This window comes from Miniopterus natalensis, chromosome 6, assembly GCF_054644295.1.
Source record: "Miniopterus natalensis isolate mMinNat1 chromosome 6, mMinNat1.hap1, whole genome shotgun sequence".
Lineage (NCBI taxonomy): Eukaryota > Metazoa > Chordata > Mammalia > Chiroptera > Miniopteridae > Miniopterus > Miniopterus natalensis.
Window position 1 is genome coordinate 22,215,086 of NC_142086.1, and position 25,879 is coordinate 22,240,964.

Sequence of the window (25,879 nt, forward strand, 5' to 3'; positions counted from 1 at the left end):
GCATGGACAGTTTCCTCAATAAATGGTGTTGGAAAAACTGGGCAGCCACATTTAAAAGCATGAAACTGAACCACTATTACACCGTAATTAAAATCAACTCAAAATGTATTCTTTTTGATAAAACCTGAAACCATAAAACTCCTAGAAGAAAACATAGACCATAAGCTCCTTGACATAGGTCTTGGGGATCACTTTTTTTTTCATTTGACACCAAAGGCAAAAGCAACAAAAGCAAAAAAAACAAGTTCGACTACATCAAACTAAAAATCTTTTGCACAGTAAAGGAAACCATCAGTCAAAATAAAAACCAAATCAAAACAATGAGATACCACCTCATATCTGTTACAAGGCTTATATCAAAAGATAACAAATAACAAGTGTTGTCAAGGATGTAAATAAAAGGGAAACCTTATACACTGTTGGGTGTGTAAATTGGTGCCGCCACTGTGGAAAACAGTATGGAGGGTCCACAAAGAATTAAAAATAGAATTACTGAATGACCCAGCAGTTCCATTCAGGATATTTATCTGAAGGAAATGAAAACACTAACTCGAAAAGATATCTGCATCTCTTTGTTTATAACAGCATTATTTACAATAGCCAAGACATGGCAGTCACCCATGTGTCCATTGATGGATGAATGGAAAAAGAAAATGTTACACACACACATATACTCGCACAGTGGAATATTATCATTCATAAAAAGGAAGGAAATCTTAATATTTGTCACAACATACATGGACCTTGATGGCATTATGCTGAGTGACATAAGACAGACAACATACCTCACATATGGAATCTAAAACAAAGATACAGAGAACAGGTTGGTGGTTGCCATGGTGGGGGTTGAGTGGTGGGCCAAATGGATGAAGGTGGTCAAAAGGTACAAACTTCCCTTTATAAAATAAATAGGTCATTGGGATTTAAGAGACCTATCTTAACAAGAGATAGAGAGTAATCTTGACAATTCTTATCACAAAAAAAAAAAAATTTTGACTGCGTGGTGATGTATATTAATTAGACTTGTGACAGTATTTTGCAGTATCAAACATTATGTTATACACCTGAATCTAAAATAATGCTACATGTCAATTATAGCCCAATAGAAAAGCAAAAATCCCAAAGGAATCAAGGCACCAAGACAAACTTACTTTAAAAAAAAAAATTAATAAAAATAAATTTGTGACTTGATTGGAGTGTCGTCCTGTGCACCAAAAGGCTGTGGGTTCGATTCCTGGTCAGGGCACATACCTAGGTTGTGGGTTTGGTCTGCAGTCGGGGCATGTAAGGGAAGCAACAGATCAATATTTCTTTCTCACATTGATGTTTCTCTCTTCCCCTTGGGTGGGGGTGCTCTCTCTATAATCAGTAAACATATCCTTGGATGAGGATTAAAAAAAGTATATTATCTATTTGTTTAAAAATGAATAAATAAATAATTATTTGGCTTACGTTGGCTGCAGCATATTGGTTATAGTTTTTTTAAGCTACGGCATTCTGAAAAAGTTTTCCATTCTGATTGTGGAATATGGTGGGGGACAGAATGATTTCCTGTTGGCCTTGTAGGAAATGATCATCAATAAATTTATTTTTGTTTCCTTTTTCATTTCCTTTTTGATTTTAAGATTTATAGATTATTTCAATTATCATCTAGTTAGGGAAATGTAAATCATGCTAGATATTTCAGTAGAGGGAATTTAATTCATAGAACCTCTTTCAGAGTTGTTAGAAGATTGAGAGAATAGACAAGGAGAGGAAGGTGAACCAAGACTTAGCACTCTAATAAGTTGCTGTTCCATTGCCTTAGAAATGGATGGAGGAGGTATTGGTAGAGCTTAGAGAATGGAGATAGTTGATGAGAACAAGAAGCACTGACTTGTGTGAAAGGAGACGTCAGAAAAGATAAAATTACTGTTAAAAAGGACCCTGAAACTACAGATTCAGGAAATTCAGAGAACAACAAGCAAGATAATTTGCAACACACACTCTACCATCTATATCACCTAGGTGTTTAATGTTCAGACTCTGAAAATCACTGAGAAAATCTTGAAGGCCACCAGAGTAAAATATACTACCTAATTTAGAGGACTAAAGAAATACAGCCACATTCTCAGGAACTATGCAAGCCAGAATACAACAAACTGACATCTTTAAAGTGCTGAAAGAAAAAAATCTTTTAACTTTCAATTCAAGAAGGAAAATAAGCATGTTTTTAGGTAAGCAAAAACTGAAATAATTCATTCCCAGAAGGCCTGAACTACAAAAAAATATACCACAAACATGATGCCAGACAGAAAACCTACCCAAAGAAATGAAGAAAACTGGAAATGGTAAAAGCTGAACCATACTTAGAAAATGGAATTTTCCTTATTTTTAATCACTGAAACATAACTGTCTAAATCCGGGGTTGGCAAACATTTTTTTAAAGGACTGGATATTTAGACTTGTGGATCATAGAGTGCCTGTTGTAACTACTCAACTCTGTCCTTGTAGCACCAAAGCAGCCATAGACTACGTAAATGAATGCATGTGGCTGTGTTCTACAAAAACTGGCAGCCAGCCTATGGGTCATATTTTCTAACTGCCAAGACTAAAGCAAAAATTGTAGTGAAGAAAGATTCTGATGGCAGCAGATTAAGTGGAAGCTGCACTGACACTTTCCCAGGACCAAACTGGAATTAAAACGAAAATATAAAAAAAGCATCCTGTATAATCAACTGAAAACTAGCTGGAGAGCACCCTCATAACCAAGGACGTAAAGTGGAGACTGCATAGAGACTGGTAGGAAGTGTGGAGGCGCAAGAGAGCTGGCTGGGCTCTCACAGGCAGCAGGTAAAGTGCTAGAGGGATATCTCAGCTGAGGACGGTTCCCACTGAGAACTTTGGGGCCTAAACCTCAAGCTGAGCTTCCCAGCCCAGACCATGAGAACTGAGAAAGGTGCTCTTATAACATCTGGCTGTGAAAAGCAGCTCGGTTTCTGTCTGCCAGGGAGAGATGGCTGAAAATGCAGGCACCTTCTTAAAGGGCCAACTCACAGAGTTTCGTGTGTAGCCACTGTCCTTGGCTCTGGTGGTGGCGGGAGGGCAGAGTGGACTAGGGCTGTGTGAGGAGTATCCAGTATACAGGGGTGCTGGCTCTGGGGATAGAGCTCAGAGGGGAACCATCTGGATTCCTGTGCTGAGTCATTCCCTCATATTACAGAGGACATCTTTTGCAGGCAGACATTTACCATCCAAGCAACTTTTGCCTATGGGGAAACCCAGTTGTCCCACTCTGTTGGAAAACCTCTCGCCCCACCCTGTGGAGTTTCTACAGCTTGAGGGTCATTAAGAGACTAAATAACAATCAGACTCTGGGTGCTTTGAGTCTTTCCTGATTTGCTCCTGGACTCAGGATCTGGGAAAGCAGATCTCGGTGTGCATCTTGGTCCTTTCCAAAAGCACCCAGTTCCAGCATAGGGAGCCACAAGTTGTGGAGTGCGAAAAGCTTCAAACAGGGTACTAAAGACCAGTCACAAACAGCATTTGACATTGGCCTGGGCCAGAGACCACCCAAAAAGAATGAGAGTTCTAGCAGATCTACCTAATACATAGAAACAAATCCAAACAGGCAGCCAAAATGGCGGACAAAAACCAAAAAAATCCCAACAAGCTCCAAATGAAAGAACAAGAGAATTCTCCAGAAGAAGAGATAAATGAAGTGGAGATAAGTAATCTATCAGATATAGAGTTCAGAATAATGATTGTAGGATGCTCAACAGCATGAGAGAAGATATGGAAACTATGAAGGATATTAAGAATGGCATAGCAGAAACAATACACTGGAAGGAAAAAACAGAAGATTGGGGAAGCTGAGGATCGGATCAGTGAATCAGAAGACAGGTTAGATAAAAATCACTCAATCTGAGAACCAAAAAGAGAACAATTAAAAAACAGGAGGTCAGTCTAAGGGAGCTGTGGAACACCATGAAATGTAACAATATTCACATCATAGGAGTGCCAGAAGATGTAGAAAGTAAGCAAGGGTTAGAAAACCTGTTTGAAGCAATGATGGCAGAAAACTTCCCTAACCTGGTGAAGGAAAAAGTCACACAAGTTCAGGAGGCACAGAGTCCCAAGCAAGAAGAACCCAAAGAGGCCCACGCCCAGACACATAATTAAAATGCCAAAAATTCAAAACAGAATATTAGAGGCAGCAGGAGAAAAGCAACCTGTTGCCTACAAAGGAGCTCCCATAAGGCTGTCAGCTGATTTTTCATCAGAAACTCTACAGGCCAGAAGGGAATGGCATGAAGTATTCAAGGTAATGCAAAACAAGGATCTGACACCAAGACTACTCTATCCAGCAAGATAGATGGCAAAATAAAGAGCTTTCCCAGACAAAAAAAGGCTAAAGGAATTTATCACCACCAAACCAGCACTGCAAGAAATGTTAAAGGGGCTGCTCTAATAAGTAGAAATAGAGAAACTTAGGCATCAGGAATTAAAATGGCAATAGATAAGTACCTATCAGTAATAACCTTAATTGTGAATGGATTAAATGCTCCAATCAAAAGACATAGGGTAGCTGAATGGATAAGAAAACAAGACACAAATGGATAAGAAAACAAGACCCACCTCAGAACAGAATACTCACACTGGCTTTTAATTAAGGAAATCAGCAAAGAGTCTTTCTTGGTGTATCATTTTGCTTTTGACTGCTCTTATGGCTTTTGGTCTGTTGACATTTAAAAGTTTTAAGTAGTCAAATTTATAAAAATAATAGTTAATAGGATATAGTTGCTATATTACATTTAGAAGGGTCTTTGTAATTCTTGTGTAATGCTTAGGTCTTTTATATAATTTTTAATAATTATAGTCTCATAGTTATGTTTGCATTAAAAAATTTCAATCTATTAGTGATTAATTTTGATTAAAGGTAAAAAATGTTTCTAAAAATACAACTTTAGGTATCCTAATTGAGTATCTTCTACATGAATTAAAATTTAAAGATTTTGAGGGATTTGTCATTGAAGATTGCTAGGTAATATATAATAACTTTATAGTTTTCCATACTCATGATTAAGAAATAAGTCATATTTCTTTTTGTATGAACTAATGAATAATTAAATGTATATAAACTATTTAATAACAATATTTTCCAAATAACTTATTTAAAAATGAGTCTTTCATGGTTGGGATAATGATAATTAAAGAAAGCCTAGAGTTTGAGGATCCATGTATCAATAATTAGATACAGAATTGGTGATATTGCTATAATACAGATGTCGGCCAAGAGTTTCATGGTGACTCACTAATATATTTTTGTGTCTATTTATCCATCCCTTATATCCCTCTGAAAAAAAATAGATTTTGAATTTTTTCTGGGGCCCATTGTACTTGCAGTATATGCCCATTTTTGACCATCTTCACATGTGTAGCGACATTTTTGCCACCTGGTGTCCTGTTGGATTTTTTGCATTGTGAACACTAGTAGGCATGAGTAATGTAATTGTTCACTCTGTAGTTGTAGAATTTAAGTGTATTTCTATGTATTTTCCTTGAAGGCACTTCCATTAAAATTTTATTGAAAACAATACGAATCCTAAATGATCACTATAATGTTTCAAAACCAACTATTTTAAACCTAGGTATCTGATATTCCATAGCTGTTATCTCCTGAGATTCTCTTAAATTGGGGCAAAAAAAAAATCAAAGAAGCAATGAAAGTTATCATTCACTTATTCTTCCTAGGAGTTTCTTTGAGTTGCTGCTATTCTTTGGAAGAGATGAGTTTTATGAAGAGCCCTTAAAGGATATTCTTGGATCATTCCAGGTAAAACAATTTACTACTTCACATTTTTACTATATATAAAACAGGACTTTATTGTCTAAAAATAGTATATTGGCTATTTATTGCTTGTTAGTTTTATTTTTTGTTCATTTGTTTTTTCTGTTAATCTTCACCCGAGGGTATTTTTCCATTGATTTTTTAGAGAGAGTGGAAGAGATAGGGAGAGACAGAGAGAGAGAGAAAAAAACATCTGTGTTAGAGAGACATTGATTGGTTGCCTCCCGCATGAGCCCCAACCAGGGCCTGGGATTGAGCCTGCAACTGAAGTACGTTTCCTTGAATGGAAACGAACCTGCAACCCTTCAGTCCATGGGCTGATGCTCTTAACCACTGAGCCAAACTGGCTAGGGCACTTGTAAGTTTTTATATTTACTAAGGTGGCAATATTTAGGATTCTGTTATACTAGAGGGGAAAAAAAATTTCTTAAAATGAACTTCTAGCTGTATTTGTAAGCAGTTAATAGGATTCCAATTCTACATTTGCTGTAAGAGAGCCTACTGCCACAGTCCTTGTGGATTCCTAAGCACATCCTGGACATAAACTCATTTTTTATTGCTGCAGGCTTTGGTTTCACAGCCCCATGAAGAGCTGCCCTTACTTAGACTCAGGTTGTCTGTCCCCTGCCACTTTTCCCCTTGTCTGTACCCTGATTTTCTCATCTGTTTTCTCAAAAGCCTCCCCAAGATAGGCATGTGTTTTTTGCATTCTCTATGAGAGAAGAGACCTTTCCTGTAGATGGCAAGAACATTTGATCTTTTTACCATTTACTTAGTAAGAAATACCTAGTACTGTGTCTCATTAATGTGTCCTTGGCATTAGAGCTTCTCCGGGGTGGGATAAAGGAAGATGTGCTTTGAGCTCCCCCTAGGGGTAAAGTGTTCAGACAATGTATCTTATATTTATTCCTTTGTTATTAAAAAGAAAGGCTGATGGTCAACCATGAGTATTGCTGTCCACCTTTAGGAAGGAGATAAGTAGAGTAATGGAAAAGTCATGCAGTGCTCTCTTTCACCTAGCATTTTTATTTCATATTATTGAAAACAAGCTTTTAGACTGAATAGATTTTTCTGATCAGTTACTCTAGTACATACACAAAACAGGAAAATTACAAGCAAACTTAATTGGTTAAGGTGTATCTAAAACTTCCTCACATTCAGAATCTGAGTCTAGATTTCCTTTTCCACCCAGTCATTGATGTCTGTTTTTCTATACCATTTGTCTTCAGGGACATCAAAAGTGTTGATGTAGCATTTCCTAAAATAATAAAAGAACTAAAAGCCATTGGTACTTGACTTTTAAAAGCTTAAGCTGGCTTTATAGTTCTGTTTAGCCTACTTTTGACTCCTGCTTCAGTGGTGTTGTTAAATTAGATTAATTGTCCTACACCCATCCCATGCCTTTGGTTCCCAACAGTTTAAAAAGTGCTCTGCTAGTCTGGTATTTTATTCTGAGTCACCAGTATACCCTTTTGCAAGTTTCCATGCTGTCTCTTTGAATGTCAATTCAAGCAGAATGACAACTACATCATGACCATTACCAAACTGACATGGATTCTAAGATATCATTGGATATACAACATATTCTGATTTTACAATTGTACAAATATGAAAAAATGCATGTTAGAATCAATGAAATTGGGAATGTTATATTGAACATTTTACTTTATCCATTCTTACATGTAGCAAAAGAGGTAAAAATACCTGTTGTCGTGGAGCCTACATTTTAATTAGAGCCTATCATATTCAAGTATTTAAAACAAATTTTCTGTTCAGTTTTTCCTTTGACACTTGCGTCTTGGCAATCCATTCTTAAACTTTTACTCAGCAAATATTTATGGAGTCCCCACTGTGTGCTAGGTACTAAGCTCTGGGACAAATAGTAATAAGCAAAAACAGAAAGACCTTGTATTGTGGAGTTAATTCTAGTGTAGAAACAAAGACAGTAAACCAGACTTGTAAATTGAGTATTTTAGAAGGAGACAGATGACTTAGAGAAAAATGAAGTGGGCCAGGCAGATAAGGAGTGCTTGGCATAGTGGTATTGAGGAGGAAAGTTCAGGTTTAAATGGGTTGTCATGGAAACCCTTATGGAGATGTAATCTGAGCATTGATAGTAGATGAGAGAGAGTATTTGACTTTTGTGTTAAATATGTGAAATCATAACATTTTGAATGGATATATTCATTTTCTTGTGGGCAGCGTTTCCATTCAGTTATCAATATAATCATTTCCTCAAGTGAGGATGTATGGTTTTTGTACCCTTTCTATCTCCTACTCAAATTCAAAAGCCCACCACCCCTTCTCCTTTTTGTAACACCTTTTTTTTTTTTTTAAATTTCTCTGCCATTTCTGTCATTTCGTTGCTGTGGCTTCTTCCTACTCTGCATTTTCTTGAGCTTTTAACTCCTGCCTCCTAGGAGAGACTTCACCTTTTGTTCCCATTTTAGTTTTACCTGGAGAATCACCCTCCATTTTCTGAACGGAGCTGTTGCAGCTGGTGCTTCCCAGGCCTGTGCCCTTTGAGACCTAGGAAGGCCAACATGTAGTCCATCATGTACATCCCCCTAATACCTTGCATTTACTAAGCTTTGTGAACTCTCCAGGCTTTGACTGACTTTTGATAATCCAGGAACAATCCCAGTGTCATCTTTTGAAATTCTAAAAAATTTTATACTGCTAGTGTAAACTCTTTTTTCCCTGAATGGTTTTCTTCTGTCTGTCTTTCAGACAGATTCCATGAGTCTCTGATCTAAAACCTGAGCAGTTCGAGTAAAAATGTTTAAGTCTTATCCATTGACTATAATTTTTCTTCTGGCCTATTTCAAAAGGAAACTTCGTTCTTAGAGCTAGAGCTGGCTTCTAAAAGCTTGCTTTCTTACACCTTGGTTTCTAATAATTTTTGTTTACCTCAACACAAGAAGATGACACATTTCTTATATGATGCACCTAACTCACTATTATTATATTTAATCTGTTCATTGGTGAGTTCTCTGTAGATTTGTGATTTAACTCATACATTAGGCCTCCAAACCGCATTGATTTAATTCAGTTTTACAGATTCCTAATGAAATGACAAAAATAATATAAAATAAGGAAAAAAATTCCTGCCCAGTTGACGTGGCTCAGTGGTTGAGTGTCAACCCATGAACCAGGAGATTGCGGTTCAATTCCCAGTAAGGGCACATACCTGGGCTGCAGGCTCGACCCCTAGTAGGGGGCGTGCAGGAAGCAACCAATCAGTGAATCTCTCTCATCATTGATGTACCTCTCTCTCTCTTCCTCTCCCTTCTCTCTGAAATTAATTTTAAAAACATAAATTTAAAAAAAAAAGAAAAGAAAAATAATTCCTTATGAATGCTAGAAACTAGCACAAAGACCTGTATCAAGAACTTGGGGAACCAAATTGAGGGATGGGTCAAACAATACTTGACTAGCTGAATGCAATTAAATAGGGGAATTTGAGAGAAAGAGAACTGAGAGACATTCTATCTAGTATTCTGCCCATCCCCCCAGCTTATAACAGCAGGAGCTAGAGGAAATAGTAGATGGTAGGGCATTTGGTATATGGTCAGTGTCATTTCTGTTGGTGCTTTTTTTCTTTTTTAAAGTTTTAGTTTATTAATCCTCTCATGAAAAAATCTACACAACTGCCCCAGATAAAGTCACTGAAGAATCTTTACTCCTTCTGTTGTCCAATCTCCAGCTCACTTTTTGTAGCACCAGCATTGGTCTTTGCAATCTCTTGATCTTTTTCATTCTGTTCTTGTTTCCCTTTTGTGTTGTCTTGAGGTCTTCATCTTGTCAGATAGGCCATGTCTTCTAAGTCTATGTTTGGGTTCATTTTTTTTTTTGCATAATCCAAGGAATCATAAAATCATGCCAAAGCCAGTGGTCTTGCCACCACCAAAATGGGTTCTGAATGGGAATACAAAGATGACAGGCGTCTAATGTGGTCTAAAAATTTGGATAGTTTTTCACAAATGTTCTGTCTTAGGTACTTTTGCTTTCCAAGGGTGAAGGATGTCAAAGACCATTTGTTTCACTGAAGTAGTCTGTTGGTCATGAACGTCCCGATCCTGATAGTTAGTGTGTTGTTCATGATAGAGGCTGATCTTCAAGCAGCCAGGGAGGAAGAGAGTTGTTGGTGCTTTTTGAAAATGTACCAAGTGTGCACCAGAGCCCACAGAACAGGAATCCTGATATGACTGTTATACCTACATTAAAAATGGGATGTGTGGCTCTGCATGAGAGCATTCCTTCTACTGAGAGAATGAAGGTATAACCCAAACAAAATGTACGCTGTCCCAATACCCAGAGGTAACAAAGTCTTGTAAAGGTGTGGTTGTCTCCCACTGTAGATTCCTCTTTACTGCCTCACAGGCCATTGATCTAACAAATTAAAACTTCTTTCTTCTCTCTTGGTTTGGGCTTGGAAGATTTGACAGAGACTTATTTACCCATTAGTAAAACAGCTCTCTGTTCAAGATATTTTAGATAAAGATGAATAAAGAGAGTAATGCCATTTGCCATCAATTACATGGTAAAGTAATACAGTTTAAAAAGAATTGGTTCTGAGCATTATTTACAATAGGCAAGATCTGGAAACAGCTCAAATGCCCATCAGTAGATGAATGATAACAAAGCTGTGGTACATTTAAACAATGGAATACTATGTGGCCATAAAAAAGAAGGAAGTCTTATCTTTTGCAACAGCGCAGACGGACCTGGAGATTATTATGCTAAGTGAAATAGCCAGTCAGAGAAAGACAAATACCATATGATCTCACTTACATTTGGAATCTAATAAAATAAACTGAAGAACAAAATAGAAACAGAGGCATGAATACATGGAACAGACTGACAGCTGTCAGAGAGGAAGGGGAGAGGGGGGACTGGATGAAAGAAAGTGAAGGGATTAACCAAAGAACATATATGCATAACCTATAGATACAGACAACGGTGTGGAGATGGCCAGAGGGAGGGCAGGGCCTGGGTGGAGGTAGATAAAGCTGGGGACAGGGGAATGGGGGCATCTGTAATAGTGTCAACAGTAAAAATAAAAAATATGAATTAAAAAAAATCAGTTATGTTCTTGCTGTGGTTGAGTTCAGGGTATCTTCCTTGAAACTGGAAGTGAAATTGTAAAGAAGAGACAACCCCAAAGAATGTATGGAGGTAAAAAGTTGTATAGAGATGAAACTACTAAATCAAAAGTATAGGTAAAGGCAATCAGCAGCAGATTAGCTCCAGGAAAAAGCAAATCAATGAAGGAGATGATCTCTAAAAATTAATTTTCAATTCAAAGTTATGTGCACTCATATCTGGTATAGTCTTCAATTTTCAGGATAAAGGAAAGTGCCTACAAATGCAGGACTCATATAGAATAAACAAGATTCCCCCAAAAGAAAAAATATTATCAGGCTGGCCATGACTTTCCCATGATAACAAATGCCAGGAATAACTAGATACTGTTTAAGGAGTTTTTTAAAAGGAAAAAAAAAAAGTGTTTAATACAGCTCCCAAGCCCTATAGTTTATGAGAGAGGGCAACAGAAATAAATAGTCCAAATACTTGGAAAACAAACCAGCTACATGTCTTTAATCAGGAAAACAAAGAATTATGATAGCTGATTTAAGAATGATCAAAACAAAGAATTTACGAATAGAGTTGTTATAGAATAAAAGAAATAGGATTGACTTGAGGAAATAAGTAAAATTAGTAGATTATTATTAATATGGCTACTATGAAAATTCTATTAATGTCAGAAATGTCTCTGGAAAAAGAAAATACAAGTTTTAAACAGGAGCATACACACAGTAATCTGCAATTAAAATTTCAGATTATGGTATTGATTGGATTGGGGTAGGAAGATAAAGAAGAATAAGTATATTATTGGATATCTTAAGCCAAAGTAACCACACAAGATAGGGCCATTCACTAAGTGGGTGGTGATTATAGGGGGGAAGAGCAGGATATAGAAAGAAGGTAAGTTCTATTTTAGACACAGAGTTTTATGTATCTTTGGAACATCCAACTACTAATGCCCAATGATGGTTAGACTCATGGATCTGTATTTGTACCTTCCTAGTTTTTTTTAAAACCAAGAACATGTATTAGTTTTATAAATGAAGAGAAAAATAGATGTTATAAAGTTTTTTTTCAATTTAGAAAAATGAAAGAGACTTTGGAATAGTCCACAAAATGCCAACCAGTAAGTAATCTAGAACCCTTACTGCTACAGCTCTGCAAATGTGTGTGTGTGTGTATTTATTTATTTAAAGGTTATTATAAAGTATTAGTTGTTTGTTTTTTTTAAAAATATGTCTTTACTAATTTCAGAGAGAGGAAGGGAGAGAGAGATAGAAACATCAATGATGAGAGAGTCATTGATTGGCTGCCCCCTTATTGGGGATTGAGCCCACAAACCGGGCATGTGCCCTGACCAGGAATTGAACCTCAATCTCCTGACTCATAGGTCGATACTCAACCACTGAGCCATGTCAGCTGGGCTCTGCAAATATTTTGATGAGCTTGCCCTGACCTCAGAGAAGACTATCCCTATCCCTTGGTGGGAAGTGTCTAAGTAAGAAAGATCTTTTCTGTTCAGTCTAGAAGTAGGCCTTAGTTAAGCTTTCTTTCCTGGGACTTCACCCAGTTTTTTAAATCTGCTTGTGCTTCTTTAGGTGAGTGGGGGAGAAGGTGGGAAGAAGTAGAGGGTATAGCCTTCCAAGCAGGAGGGGGCCTGAGGCTATCGTATTGCAGTAGCATTCATAAGAGGAAAGCATAAAATAGTCAAAAGTAAAAGAACCAGCCTCCAGAGAGGAGATTAAATAAATTGTTCCCATCCTATTTCACTGGAGTAAGTGTTGATGTCCCCTAAGACGTTAGAGTATATATTTATTGTCATCATAAACCAACACAACTCCTAAATTTTATTATTTTTAGCTAATATGAAGTTTAGTACTATTGACTTTATACTAAAACCTTCTGAGGGCCATGTTCCTTTGTAGAATTCTTGGAATAAGTTGCCTAAGGACTTAATTTGGCAAAGTCCTAATCATGGTATTCAAAAACACCTTTGTAGTCATGGCTTTTAAAGAATACAACCATAATAGCAAGACATTTTGTGAGTAGCAGTTTCAAAATTGTCTTCCCATATTTTCTTTTCTAATAGAAGTTTGTTCTTATCTCTGCTCAACATTTTTCCTGCATATGGCTTTTCTCCCTTAAATTTTTCCACTGTTAATCAAAACACTAATCCCCCTATATTCTGTCTGTGGTTCGATAATCCCTGTAACTGCGATGTTAGACAGAGGGTTAGAGATAGTGGGCAGAGACTGACTCGTCCCTGTGTCCTGCAGCACTTAGTAGTCTTGGTCCTTTAGTACGAGTGTTTGCCAGCACAAGTGAAGGATAAACAAGTCTCCAGAACTTTTATGTCTAGACATTGCTTTCTTTCTTTTTTTAATCCTCACTTGAGGATATGATTCTATTGATTTGAGAGAGAGAGAAAAATGGATGGGAGAGAGAAACATTGATCATTTGCCTCCCTGTATGTGCCCTGACTTGGAATTGAACCCACAACCTGGGTATGTGCCCTGGCTAGGAATTGAACCTGCCACCTTTTGGTGTACGAAATGATGCTTCCTCCAAGTGAGCCACACAGGGCCATTTCTTCCCTTTGTAAAAATTCTTTTAGAAATCGTTTAAAAAAATTCTTCTAGAGATGTATCCTCTTGCTGAACTCTTTTAAAACACAAGAAACAATGAGGCATATTGTCTAAAACTGTTTACCTCATGGTCCATTGGTTACCACTATGTACAGTGAGATGGGGAGAGATCAACAAATGTATAGGGTAAAACCATCACATACATACTTGTGGATTCTATTTTGACAATATGCAGAAAAAAGAGAAATTAGAAGTAAGCTTAATTGTGAGAAAAGTGTAAGGGAAAAGAACTCGCATTCTATAAAAGTGACATACTTGAAAATTATGCCACATATATAGTACTGGAATTGGTATAAAGTAAAGGTTTCAGATTCTGAAAACATTTTGTAAAGATTGCATTCCTTAGATAAATCTTGTATTGAAATGGGTAAAGCGTTGATATTTTTCCACTGGCATTTATCTTTTTGAAATTGTTACTCATGATTAATAATTCTTGTATATCATGACCTCTGTGTATTTTTTAAATAACCAGTTTGAGAAGGAAACACCTTACTTAAGTTCAACTGTTGAGGTTTTATAATCACTTTGGAGACATGAGAGCCTGAGTTATTTCAAGCTTAAAATAAATAAACTTGAGACATTTAAGCCCAAGGGACCAAGAGCAAGCCTCCAAAAGATAGCGCTGTTACCGTCAATAAGTTCTGTAGTATTTTAGGGAAGGTCAGTGTACCCTAATATATGGAACAGCAGTCATCTAAAAGAGGGTACTGTACATCAGACTGTAGTGTTCGATCATAAAGATCTTATATTCTGAGCATCTTGTAGTCTTGTGTTGTCAGGAGCAGGCATTCAAAATCAATGATAGAATTAACATTTTGAAACTAGCTCTGAAAGCACTTCTGGATCAGTGAGGCATTCATTGTTCACTGAAAGCTGATTTTGTAGTGTCCTGATGCATAATAACTAGACTTATCACTATGTTAGACCTTGGAGTAGTTTATATTTTCCCAGATAAAATATTAGGTCATAGAAAGTTTAGCTTTAAAGAACTGTACAGGGCAGTAAGTCCAATCTAATTTTTAAATAAATGATGAAACCGAGGACCAGAGATATTTATTCGTTCATTTATTCAACAATATTTATTGGAGATTAAGTAATTTGCCCAATTTGTAGCATAGCTAGTACTATGTGACCTGTTGTCTTGACTGATTCCAGTGCTCTTTCTGCTGAATCTGATTTTATATTTATTTCTTTGTGTAGGAATCTGTGCTCAGATCTTGCATACACCTTAATTCTGCTTCAGGGTTTGTCTTACAGGTTAGAACTACAACAATTGCACTTCTCTATTGGCCATATAATTTTATTACTTATTTAAAAATGTTAACGGAGGATGTGTTTTCATTAGCATGGCAACCACCAATTAAATTTTAAATGTGACTATGCTCTCAATTGATGGTTTTACAATATTTATGAGTGGCTTCCCCTCAGATAAAACTCTGATTGCTAATTTAAGTAATAGTTACATTTGTTACCTAAATTTTTAAAAATGTATAAAAATGTAATTATGTTTATTAAACAGGTAACCAATTATGTAATTTAAATAATCATTTTTTCGAAAGTCCCATAAGGGATATGTTAAATAGTTCACTAAGTACATGAGTCACGTTATTTTAAAAAATCAGTTATGTCTCATTCATAGGTTTTCATGGACTTTTATAATTTGGAGACTGGGAATCACCTTGAAAATTGTTTAATACAGTAATCCCTTATTTTACATATCAGAAAAATTAAGCTTCAGTGGAATTGAGGTTTCTAGAAGCAGAACAAGGACCTGTGTCTTACTCTCAACCCAGCATTCCCCTAATCTATTATGAAATAATGTAATAACCATGTGTTTACAATAATGTATATATCAAAAGAATAGTTATGAAGAAATGTTTTAGTTATACTACTAGCTTAAATGCTTCATAGTTTAATTTTTTAAACCTACTAAAAGTTGCCTTACTGGGGAGAGGGAGGAAGAACAACCTTTAACATGGTTATCTCAGGGATAGCAGATGAAGGCCCAGACAAGAGTATAAGCCTATAGTAGTGGCAAGGAGGAAGCAGATCAGCAGATATTAAAGTGACATGAAGTTAGAATCAACAGAAGATGATGAGTTTTGTATTGATTCCAAACACAAATATAAATACAGGTGATACCTAAAACTAGGAGTTCCTAGACTTGTGGTATCTTACCCATCTTTTTTTTTTTTAAGTTTGAACAAATATCCCATATATGTATGTATATATATTTGGTACTTATGTACATTACTAATACTATATACATTATGAAACATAAAATGCATTTTTAAAGGATAAAAATACAATAATATTTTAATACTGTAAAAACTTTAATACATCAGTGTGAATAGGCTTTTTGAAAAAATTTTAACACTTGGTCATACAATAACTCAAAGTCTGATTTTAAGTTTAGTTTACTTTGATACTTGGTTTTAATAGCTGTCATATAGGTGAAAAAGATAACTTTTGGTAGATCCACATGGAAAAATTTTCATTTCAAAATTATGATTCTTAGTTATGCTTTGCACTAAATTTAGAATTGTTGAAATTTCAGTATTAAATTTCCATTGTTCCTGAAGTCATTCAGTGGTTTCTTGAATACTAACCATTTCTTTCTTTTTAAAAAAATTTAATCTTTATTGTTGAAAGTATTACAGATGTCCCTCTCCCCCCCCCCCCATTGACCCCTTCTACCCTGCACCTGTCCCACCCCCCACATTATTGTCTGTGACCATGGGTTATGCATATAAGTTGTTTGGTTAATCTCTTCCCATCCATCCACCTTCCCTCTGAAATTCATCAGTCTGTTCCATGCTTCTATGTCTCTGGATCTATTTTGTTCATCAGTTTATTTTGTTCTTTAGATTCCACATATGATTGAGATTGTGTGATACTTGTCTTTCTCTGACAGGCTTATTTTGCTGTCTCAGAGGGTAAGAGGTCCTTCCCTTTTTTTTTTTTTTAAATCCTCATCCAAGGATATTTTTTCCATTCCTTTTCTGAGAGAGCAGAGGAAGAGAGAGAGAGAGAGACAAAGACATTGATGTGAGAGAGACATTTCAATTGGTCACCTCCCACATGCTCCCTGACCCGGGGCCAGGGATCGAGTCTGCAATGGAGGTACATGCCCTTGGCTGGAATCGAACCAGGAACCCTTCAGTCCATGGGCTGACACTGTAACGACTGAGCCAAACTGCCTAGGGTGTGATCCTTTTTTACAGCTGCATAATATTCCATGATGTAAATGCACCACAGCTTTTTTATCTGCTCATCTACTGATGGGCATCTGGGCTGTTTCAAGATCTTAGCTATTGTAAATAGTGCTGCTATGAACATAGGGGTGCATAAATTCTTTCTGATTGGTGCTTTAATTTTTGGGGGGAACCTCCATACTGTTTTCCATAGTGGCTGCACCAGTCTATATTCCCACCAGCAGTGTACTACGGTTCCCTTTTCTCCATATAACTTGTAGAGATTTGTTTTGTGTCCTAACATGTGGTCTATCATTGAGAATGACCCGTGTGCACTTGAGAAGAATGTATATTCTGCAGCTTTGGGGTGAAATGTTCTGTAAATGTCAATTAAATCCATCTGCTCTAGTGTGTTATTTAGATTCATTATTTCCTTGTTGATTTTTTGTCTGGAATATCTTTCCAGTAAAGTCAGTAGAGTGTTAAAGTCCTCTACTATGACTGTATTGCTGTTGATCTCTCCCTTAAAATCCAGAAGTTTTAAAATATATTTAGGTGCTCCTATATTGAGTACATATATATTTACCAGGGTTATATCCTCTTGTTGGATTGATCCCTTTAGCATTATGTAGTGACCTTTCTTGTCTCTTGTTATAGCCTTCATTTTGGAGTCTTTTTTGTCAGATATGAGTATTGTTACCCCAGCTTTTCTTTTTCATTTCCATTTGAATGGAAAATTTTTCTCCATCCCTTAACTCTCATCCTGTGTGAGTGTTTTGTTCTGAGGTGGGTCTCTTGTAAACAGCATATATTTGGGTCTTGTTTTCTTATCCATTCAGCTACCCTATGTCTTTTGATTGGAGCATTTAATCCATTCACAATTAAGGTTATTACTGATAGGTACTTATCTATTGCCATTTTAATTCCTGATGCCTAAGTTTCTCTATTTCTACTTATTAGAGCAGCCCCTTTAACATTTCTTGCAGTGCTGGTTTGGTGGTGATAAATTCCTTTAGCCTTTTTTTGTCTGGGAAAGCTCTTTATTTTGCCATCTATCTTGCTGGATAGAGTAGTCTTGGTGTCAGATCCTTGTTTTGCATTACCTTGAATACTTCATGCCATTCCCTTCTGGCCTGTAGAGTTTCTGATGAAAAATCAGCTGACAGCCTTATGGGAGCTCCTTTGTAGGCAACAGGTTGCTTTTCTCCTGCTGCCTCTAATATTCTGTTTTGAATTTTTGGCATTTTAATTATGTGTCTGGGCGTGGGCCTCTTTGGGTTCTTCTTGCTTGGGACTCTGTGCCTCCTGAACTTGTGTGACTTTTTCCTTCACCAGGTTAGGGAAGTTTTCTGCCATCATTGCTTCAAACAGGTTTTCTAACCCTTGCTTACTTTCTACATCTTCTGGCACTCCTATGATGTGAATATTGTTACATTTCATGGTGTTCCACAGCTCCCTTAGACTGACCTCCTGTTTTTTAATTGTTCTCTTTTTGGTTCTCAGATTGAGTGATTTTTATCTAACCTGTCTTCTGATTCACTGATCCGATCCTCAGCTTCCCCAATCTTCTGTTTTTTCCTTCCAGTGTATTGTTTCTGCTATGCCATTCTTAATATCCTTCATAGTTTCCATATCTTCTCTCATGCTGTTGAGCATCCTACAATCATTATTCTGAACTCTATATCTGATAGATTACTTATCTCCACTTCATTTATCTCTTCTTCTGGAGAATTCTCTTGTTCTTTCATTTGGAGCTTGTTGGGATTTTTTTGGTTTTTGTCCGCCATTTTGGCTGCCTGTTTGGATTTGTTTCTATGTATTAGGTAGATCTGCTAGAACTCTCATTCTTTTTGGGTGGTCTCTGGCCCAGGCCAATGTCAAATGCTGTTTGTGACTGGTCTTTAGTACCCTGTTTGAAGCTTTTTGCACTCCACAACTTGTGGCTCCCTCTGCTGGGGCCGGGTGCTTTTGGAAAGGACCAAGATGCGCACCAAGGTCTGCTTTTCGTAGCCCCAGGTCCAGAAGCAGATCAGGCTAAGACTCCAAACAACCAGAGATCTGCCTTTGCCTGCAGGCTGATTGTTATTCTCAGTCACTTAATGAGCCTCTGGTTGTAGATCACAGCAAGGTGTCACCTCCACAGGGTAGGGTGAGGATTTTCCAGTGGGGGGCCAGTTGCTTCCCCAGCAGGCAAAAGGTGCCTGAATGGTAAAGGTCTGCCTGAGAAAGATGTCCTCTGCATTATGGGGGAATGACTCAGCGCAGGAATCTGAGCTTTATCCCCAGACTCCCCAACCCTGGAATCTCTTCATGCACCACTAGTCCACTCTACCCTCCCTCTGCTGGATTCCAAGGTGAGTGGCTGCACACAAAACTTTGTGTGTTGGCCCTTTAAGAGGGTGCCTGCATTTCCAGTCATCTCCCTGGCAGACTGAAAGCCTCACTGTTTTTCACAACCAGATGTTATAGGGGCATCTTTCTCAATTCCTGTGCTCTGGGCTGGGGAGCCCATTTTGCGGTTTAGACCCCAGACTTCTCAGTGGAAACCCTCCTCAGCTCAGATATCCCACCGAACCTTCAGTTGCTGCCTGTGGGAGCCCAGCTAGTCTTGTGCCTCTGCACTTCTTACCAGTCTATGAGGTCTCCACTTTTCATCCTTGGTTATGAAGATTCTCTCCAGCTAGTCTTCAGTTAATTATACATGATTATTTTTGTATATTTTAGTTGTAACTCCAGTGTGGTCCTGGGAGTGTGTCAGTGTAGTTTCCACTTAATCTGCTACCATCTTAGAATCCCAAATACTAACCATTTTTAACAAATTAACTGAAAACTTATTAAAATGGTCCAGTTGAAAGATTTTTCAGCAGAGATTTTTAGTTTTAGTTTTTAATGGCATAGATACAAGCATTGTAGGTGACATTGATTTTTGTCAACAACAGTCATAATTATGGACACACTTCTAAACTTTCATTTAAAATCATTTTCTTCATAAGAACTTTCCTTTGAAAAGCAGTAACTTTTTCATTGTTATACTGCCCTCTTTATATGGGCAAACTAAGAGTTTTTTTTTTTTTTTTTTCCTAAAACATCAGGTAAATACTGCTTAGGAACTTAACCAAAGAAAAGAACAGCAAATTTGCAATAACTGTCTTTTTGTAAAAGAAAACCGCATAATTTCTTTCAATTTTACCTTTGAAAGTGCTTTGCCGTAAGATAACCAATGAAAGAAATAATAAAAGATATCATGATCATTCTTATCTCACTTCAAAGTATTGTAAATATTTTACTGTATTTTAGAGGCTCCATTTTTATAAAATTAATCACATTACAGACCTTTATGTTTTTCTATGATTTGTTAAAATAACTTGCTTATGAATTAATATGACTGTGGTGTATTCTATAATTTTACTCTGAAATCTGCATTTTTTAAAAAAGACAGATATTGCACAGTGCTTCTGCTGATACATATTTCCCTATTTTGTTTACAAAGTTATTTATTATCAAGCATTTATCTTCTTTGGCACTCCTTTCCTTTCCTGACGAATTGAAGAAGTTTTTAACTACGTAGGAAGTAAGATGTTAGCAGTAAATAAAGCCAGGCCTTTCTCTACATGATAAACACTGGAAGAGTGGACTGGTAGAGCTTTTCAGTACCACAAGAGAAGGCATTAAGTTTAGTATGGATTGAGGTAGCTAGTGGAGGCTTCTCAGGGAAAAGTGGGACTGGAAAGAGTTAGGAAAGGATTTAAATAGGTTTATAGGAAGTTTTAAGAGAAAGAGCGCGATATGACAAAAAGCATAGGTAAGAAAGTATGAGTTTGAGACACATAGAAGAGACCTGACTAGAGAAAAGACTTCATGATGTGTAGTAGATGAATGAGTAGGTAGATAAGTCCAGAGGTCATTAAGTTGGAGCATTAAGACTTGCATCCTGTGATGAGCTGGCAAAGGGTTCAGATCAAGTTTGCAGAATAGCCAGCACACTGATCTGTAGCTTCATAGACATGTTCTCGTGGCCAACTAGAGTCCAGCAAAGTAGGAGAGAGTTCAGGGAAGAAAACGCTTCTAAAATAAAACATTGCCCATGCCACATGGATTCCAAAAGAAGAGTGAGGGAAGGAGCTGTGTTTTTTCTCTACCTTTGGTAATGACATAAGGTTGAATGGAAGTTTTGGAGGGAATTATATGGGGTGGGCAAAAGCAGGTTACAGTTGTAAGTTCATGAAAGTGTTTATTGTATTATTTATTAATTATTGTCTTTTTCTATATGAACAACTGTAAACCTACTTTTATCCACCCTAGCAGACAGATGACTTATTAAAGGATTAGGTTAATACACAGGTCCAAACCTTTAATTAAGTAAACATTCTAAAACAACCCCCACAATACGTATATATACTGTAGAAAAGATAAGTTGTGGATTCTGTAGTGACTTCAGTTCTTCCTTTTTCACTTTGAAGGCTTTTAGATTGAATATCATCCAAAAAAAGGCACCATACAATTTAAGGAAGGAGGGGCCAAAAGATACTTATAAACTTGTTCTTTTTCATCCCATGTCTTTTTAAATAGAACAAAGTGAAATGTTTATTTAATCTTTATTTCCTATCCCAAGCTATTTCTCATAGATGTGGTCTCCAAAACATGGTGTACTTGACTCAAGAGCACACACACACACAAAAAATTTATATTTATAATTTCTATCTTAGAAAGGTGATTGTAAGCTAACTTAGTAATTTTTAATGGAGGGATTGATGGGAATACAAGTGTATATAGTGTGAATATTTATGAAAGTACACACTAATTGTAGGAGATGCAATAAAAAAGTGTGCCAAAATTGACTGTGGCATAAGGGCTGTTAGATTTACAGATGGATCATCAGGGTTTTCCCTGAGAAATGGCGACTCAGTAGGTTTCAACTGGGGCCTGGGAATCTGTTATTCAACAAGACCTCCAAGTGCTTACTATTTTCAGCCAAGTTTAGGAAATTAGCAATAGACCTATTTCACCATATCCTGACTTCAGCCTAAGTCCAGTTCAAGTTCCCATTGTGTTAATGACTGTATGATTGTTGCCTCACTTACCCTAACACAGCTAGAAAGATGTGTTGTCCAAGGGCTCATCAGCAGAGTTACAGCTCACCAGTGATTCAGGAGCTAGTATTCAACTCACCTTATTTCTTGTGCTTTGATTGGACCAAAATCCAGCTTGAATTTTAGCAGCACCAATGTGTGTGTCTAGTGTAATTTAGGATTTTGTTTACCTTGAGGTTTAAAATTGATGGTTGTTCCATGAAGCTGTTGCCACCAATTGTTACTATGTTCCATGTGTTTAAAAAAGCAGAGCTGATCAATAACTTTATGTCTTATTTTTTGAATGCTATAACATGCTGACACATGGAAATGTAGAAATTAATTTTATGCTGAGGCAACTGTGTGTCCTAAAATAAAATATTTATTCAGAATGTTAAAAAATACAAAAGAAATAATAGCTAGTATTTATTAAGTGCTTACTATTAAGTGCCAGGCATTGTACCAAGCACTTTTCAATACTGTTTATTATTTAATCCTTACAACAATCCTACGAAGGTGGTGTTTTCAGTATTCTTCTTGCAGAAGAGTTAATTGAAGGAGCACAGAGAGGTTAAGTAACTTGCCCATTGTTTAAAGGATTTTTGTTTGCTTGCTCACTCATTTTAATTTGGGAATGTCCTTTTAGATGGTATTTATTTTCATGTTTTGAGTTAAGAATCCTTTGCCTTCTTTGACTGAATGATTCTTTATCTTGAAATCTGATTTCTTCTGTTGCTTCATTCTCTTATAAAACAAAACCTCTTGTATATTTGAACAAGGAATGTGAAGTGACGTATAGACATCACTTTGGAACATTCAGATGATGAAAGAACATGACAATTTAATAAAAGCAAAATGTTTATTGTCACTTTGAATATGTAGCCTGGTAATTTATCCGATAAGTAATATTTGTGATATACATACAGGGGTGGGCAAAAGTAGGTTTACAGTTATAACACAAATAATACAGTAATTATAACACAAGAATAAACTGTGTTTCGAATACTCACAACTGTAAACCTACTATTGCCCATCCCTGTTATTGTTTTATCCTGAAGTTTTGCTTTACAGCTGTTACTAATTTTTGGGGGTGGGGCACATAAAAAAATTCTGGCAGCTGTTTTAATTGACGCACAATTTATTCAGATTTTTAATATGGACAATATTAATACTTAGTTTTTTTCCTTAAGGCTTTAAGCTCAATGTATGCATTTTAAAAAATAAATTTATAAACTTCACTAGGCCTTCAGCTAATCCTTTTAAATTACCAAATTAAATACACTGAAACATTTTAAAACACAATACTGAATGAAGTATATAATGAATCAAAAAGTATAATCAAACAATTAAATCTTGTAAATCTAAATCTAATAAATTTATAAATTCAGTTAAAAAAGTTCTCCTAAATATTAAACAGTGCTTACAAACTTAACTTATATTACATAATTCATATTATAATCACAAGTCTAAGATATGAGGTTCATTAAAAACAATTCAAATATCTTTAAAAAAAACAAACCCAGAATATGCATAGACATATTATCAGTTTATCAGTTAATGCCCAATTTATCAATATATTTTTATCTTACACCAAATGCAAAGTGTTCATATTATAGGTTGGATTCATTCCTTCAGCCTATCATTTCTTTGTCCTAAGACTACAAATGTACTTACACAACAAAGTGGATTAGAATTTTCATCTTTCAGCCTTCTACCACAACTAAGATTATACATTTGGGGTTGGGCAAGGCACCTATGTCTACTTGTCAACCAGAATCTGCACAGAAGCCTTCTACCCCTTTCTTATTGTCAGGCTTTTGCTTGCCCTTGTTAACAGAAACTGTATGAGCCCTCACATAAATTTAAGTGAGCATTTTAGTTTTACATTTTTGCAACCTGGTGCTTTTCCTAGAAATGATGCATCCCTTAAGTTTTTTCCTTACATTTTTGCAACGGGATTTTCTTCCTAGAAATGATGCATCCCTTAAGATTTTTCCTTAGGTTACACTTCATCCCTATTATAATGGGATTTTCTAAGCCCAGTTATGTGCAAACTGTGTAACCTTTGGCATTAAAGTCTATTTGTGTACTAATGGGGTTTTGACACCCTACATAGGTTACTTAGCAACCCTTTCTCTTTTATAACTTAATAGCTGTCTCATTGGCCATCAGTCATTTTATTGACAATGATGATCAAGTTTAGTTTTTACCCCTTTAAATTCACAAAGCCAAAATGATTTTTCTCTCCTAGGAATGCCAGAATCACCTCCGCAGATATGGAAATGTGAATCTGGAACTGGTGACTCGAATCATTAGAGATGGTGGCCCATGGGAAGATCCAGTGTTGCAAGCTGTTCTTAAAGCCCAGCCAGCATCTCAGGAGATAGGTACTTCAGGAGACTTAAATAAAAACCAGTATTTGTGAGAAGCAAACACAATTTCATTTTCTAACTAGAGCAGTAATAGTGATTTTTCTTTATTTTATAATATTGAGTAAGAGTTATGTATTTTCACATGAAGTGTGTTTAATTTGTTGTGCTAACCAGCGCTAAGAGTGATATTTGACACTAGACTTAGGTACATTTATTTCTAATAATTTCCCATTCTAATGGGAATTCAGAGTGTTAACACATTTACTCTCCAGATATTACTTATAGAGAGTTCATGTGCTTTTGTCACTTCAATTATATTTTAAATATCTATTTAAGTAGGCACACTCTTTTAAGACAAAACAAAACACCCTGATTAAGCACATGAGATCTCCCATATACAGAAGGAGCTGTGAGGGCTATAACTCATCTAATTTTGTCACCACTACTGTATATCCTACATCTAGCTCAGTACCTGGTACAGAGAAGGTGCTCAATATAAGTATTTGTTGATTGAATGAATGACCACATGATGACTGTATAAATGAATGAGTGACTACCCGAGTAAGTAAATTTCAGTTCCAAATACTGTAGAGCAGTATTTCCCAACCTTCATTAATAGAAGTTAAATTTTCTCTCATTCCCTTACCTGCATACTTCTTTGACATCACCTCCTCTCAAACCTAGAGGCATAGTGGTTCCTGTGGGCCAAAATTTTCTTTTGAGGAAGGAGCCTCTGCCAACTGCTTCTCACATATTATTCCTGAGCCATAGACCATTTTTTTGATCACCACAGTTTAGAATGTAGATCTGAGCAGTAGTAAATAAACACAAAACTGTGGAAAACATTTAAAAGCATGGAGAGAGTGTACGAGTGCAATTATAAGATAGCCAAAAGGAAAAGACAAGAACTCCCAGCTCTGGAACCATTCAGACCTTGGTCTGGTGAAAAAGACACTTCACACCACAGATTGTGCTGAGCAGATTAGGATCTGCCCATTTGTCCCAGGTTAAGGCACCGAGGTGGGGGGGTTGTAAGTCGAGTTGAGTGGAGGAGGAGTTGTGATTCTTGGTTTTTAGAGGAAGTTGAGCCCAGATACAAGCGTGGAGGTCTACGAGAGATGTGAGAGAAAATGAAGAGATAAGGGCAGCAGAAGTAGTGGAAAGCAGTGGGATGAGATGGTAGGTAGGACAAGACTAGGAGGAAACAGCTAAGGTATGTATGTGACAGTGGTGTAGTGGTATATACCTAAAGGGTGCAAACAAGACTGGAACTTGATGTGAGGGTCTGGGGAAGGAATAAAAGAACTGAAGAGGGAGGTAGCTGGAACGGAGCAGAAAGAGTTGGATTATTGAGGAGAGGTATGTAGAGTCAAATATAGGTAAGGCAAGGTTGACAGAAGGAAACTATGAGGAGACTGGGGAATGGGGCAGAGGGGAAAGAAGGTAGGTAGACAACACAGAGCTTCAAAAGAAGTGAAAACAGGAAAAGAAAGTTTAGGCTTTTAGGAGAGAGGTTTTAGGCTTCTCTGAGTAGGAGTTAGAACAAACATATTGTGGGTTGCTGTGAGGGCTGATGGCCTTAATATATGTATGTATAGTTCTTCATACATAGTCCTTTCATGCTTACATTGACATTACTTCACTCTGGGAAAAACTGTTCTAGAGTCTCATTAATATGGAT

General features: G+C 36.6%; 1 protein-coding gene across 2 annotated transcripts in view; it reads left to right on the forward strand.

The window, feature by feature from the left end:
- ZNF654 (zinc finger protein 654) overlaps window positions 1-25,879 on the forward strand; it is a 79,245-nt gene that overhangs the window by 33,675 nt on the left and 19,691 nt on the right. For both annotated transcript variants that reach the window (XM_016196541.2, XM_016196540.2), the window contains exons 3-4: window positions 5,734-5,815; window positions 24,078-24,213. In XM_016196541.2, the coding sequence (XP_016052027.1) occupies window positions 5,734-5,815; window positions 24,078-24,213 (218 nt within the window). The remainder of the gene's footprint in view (window positions 1-5,733; window positions 5,816-24,077; window positions 24,214-25,879) is intronic.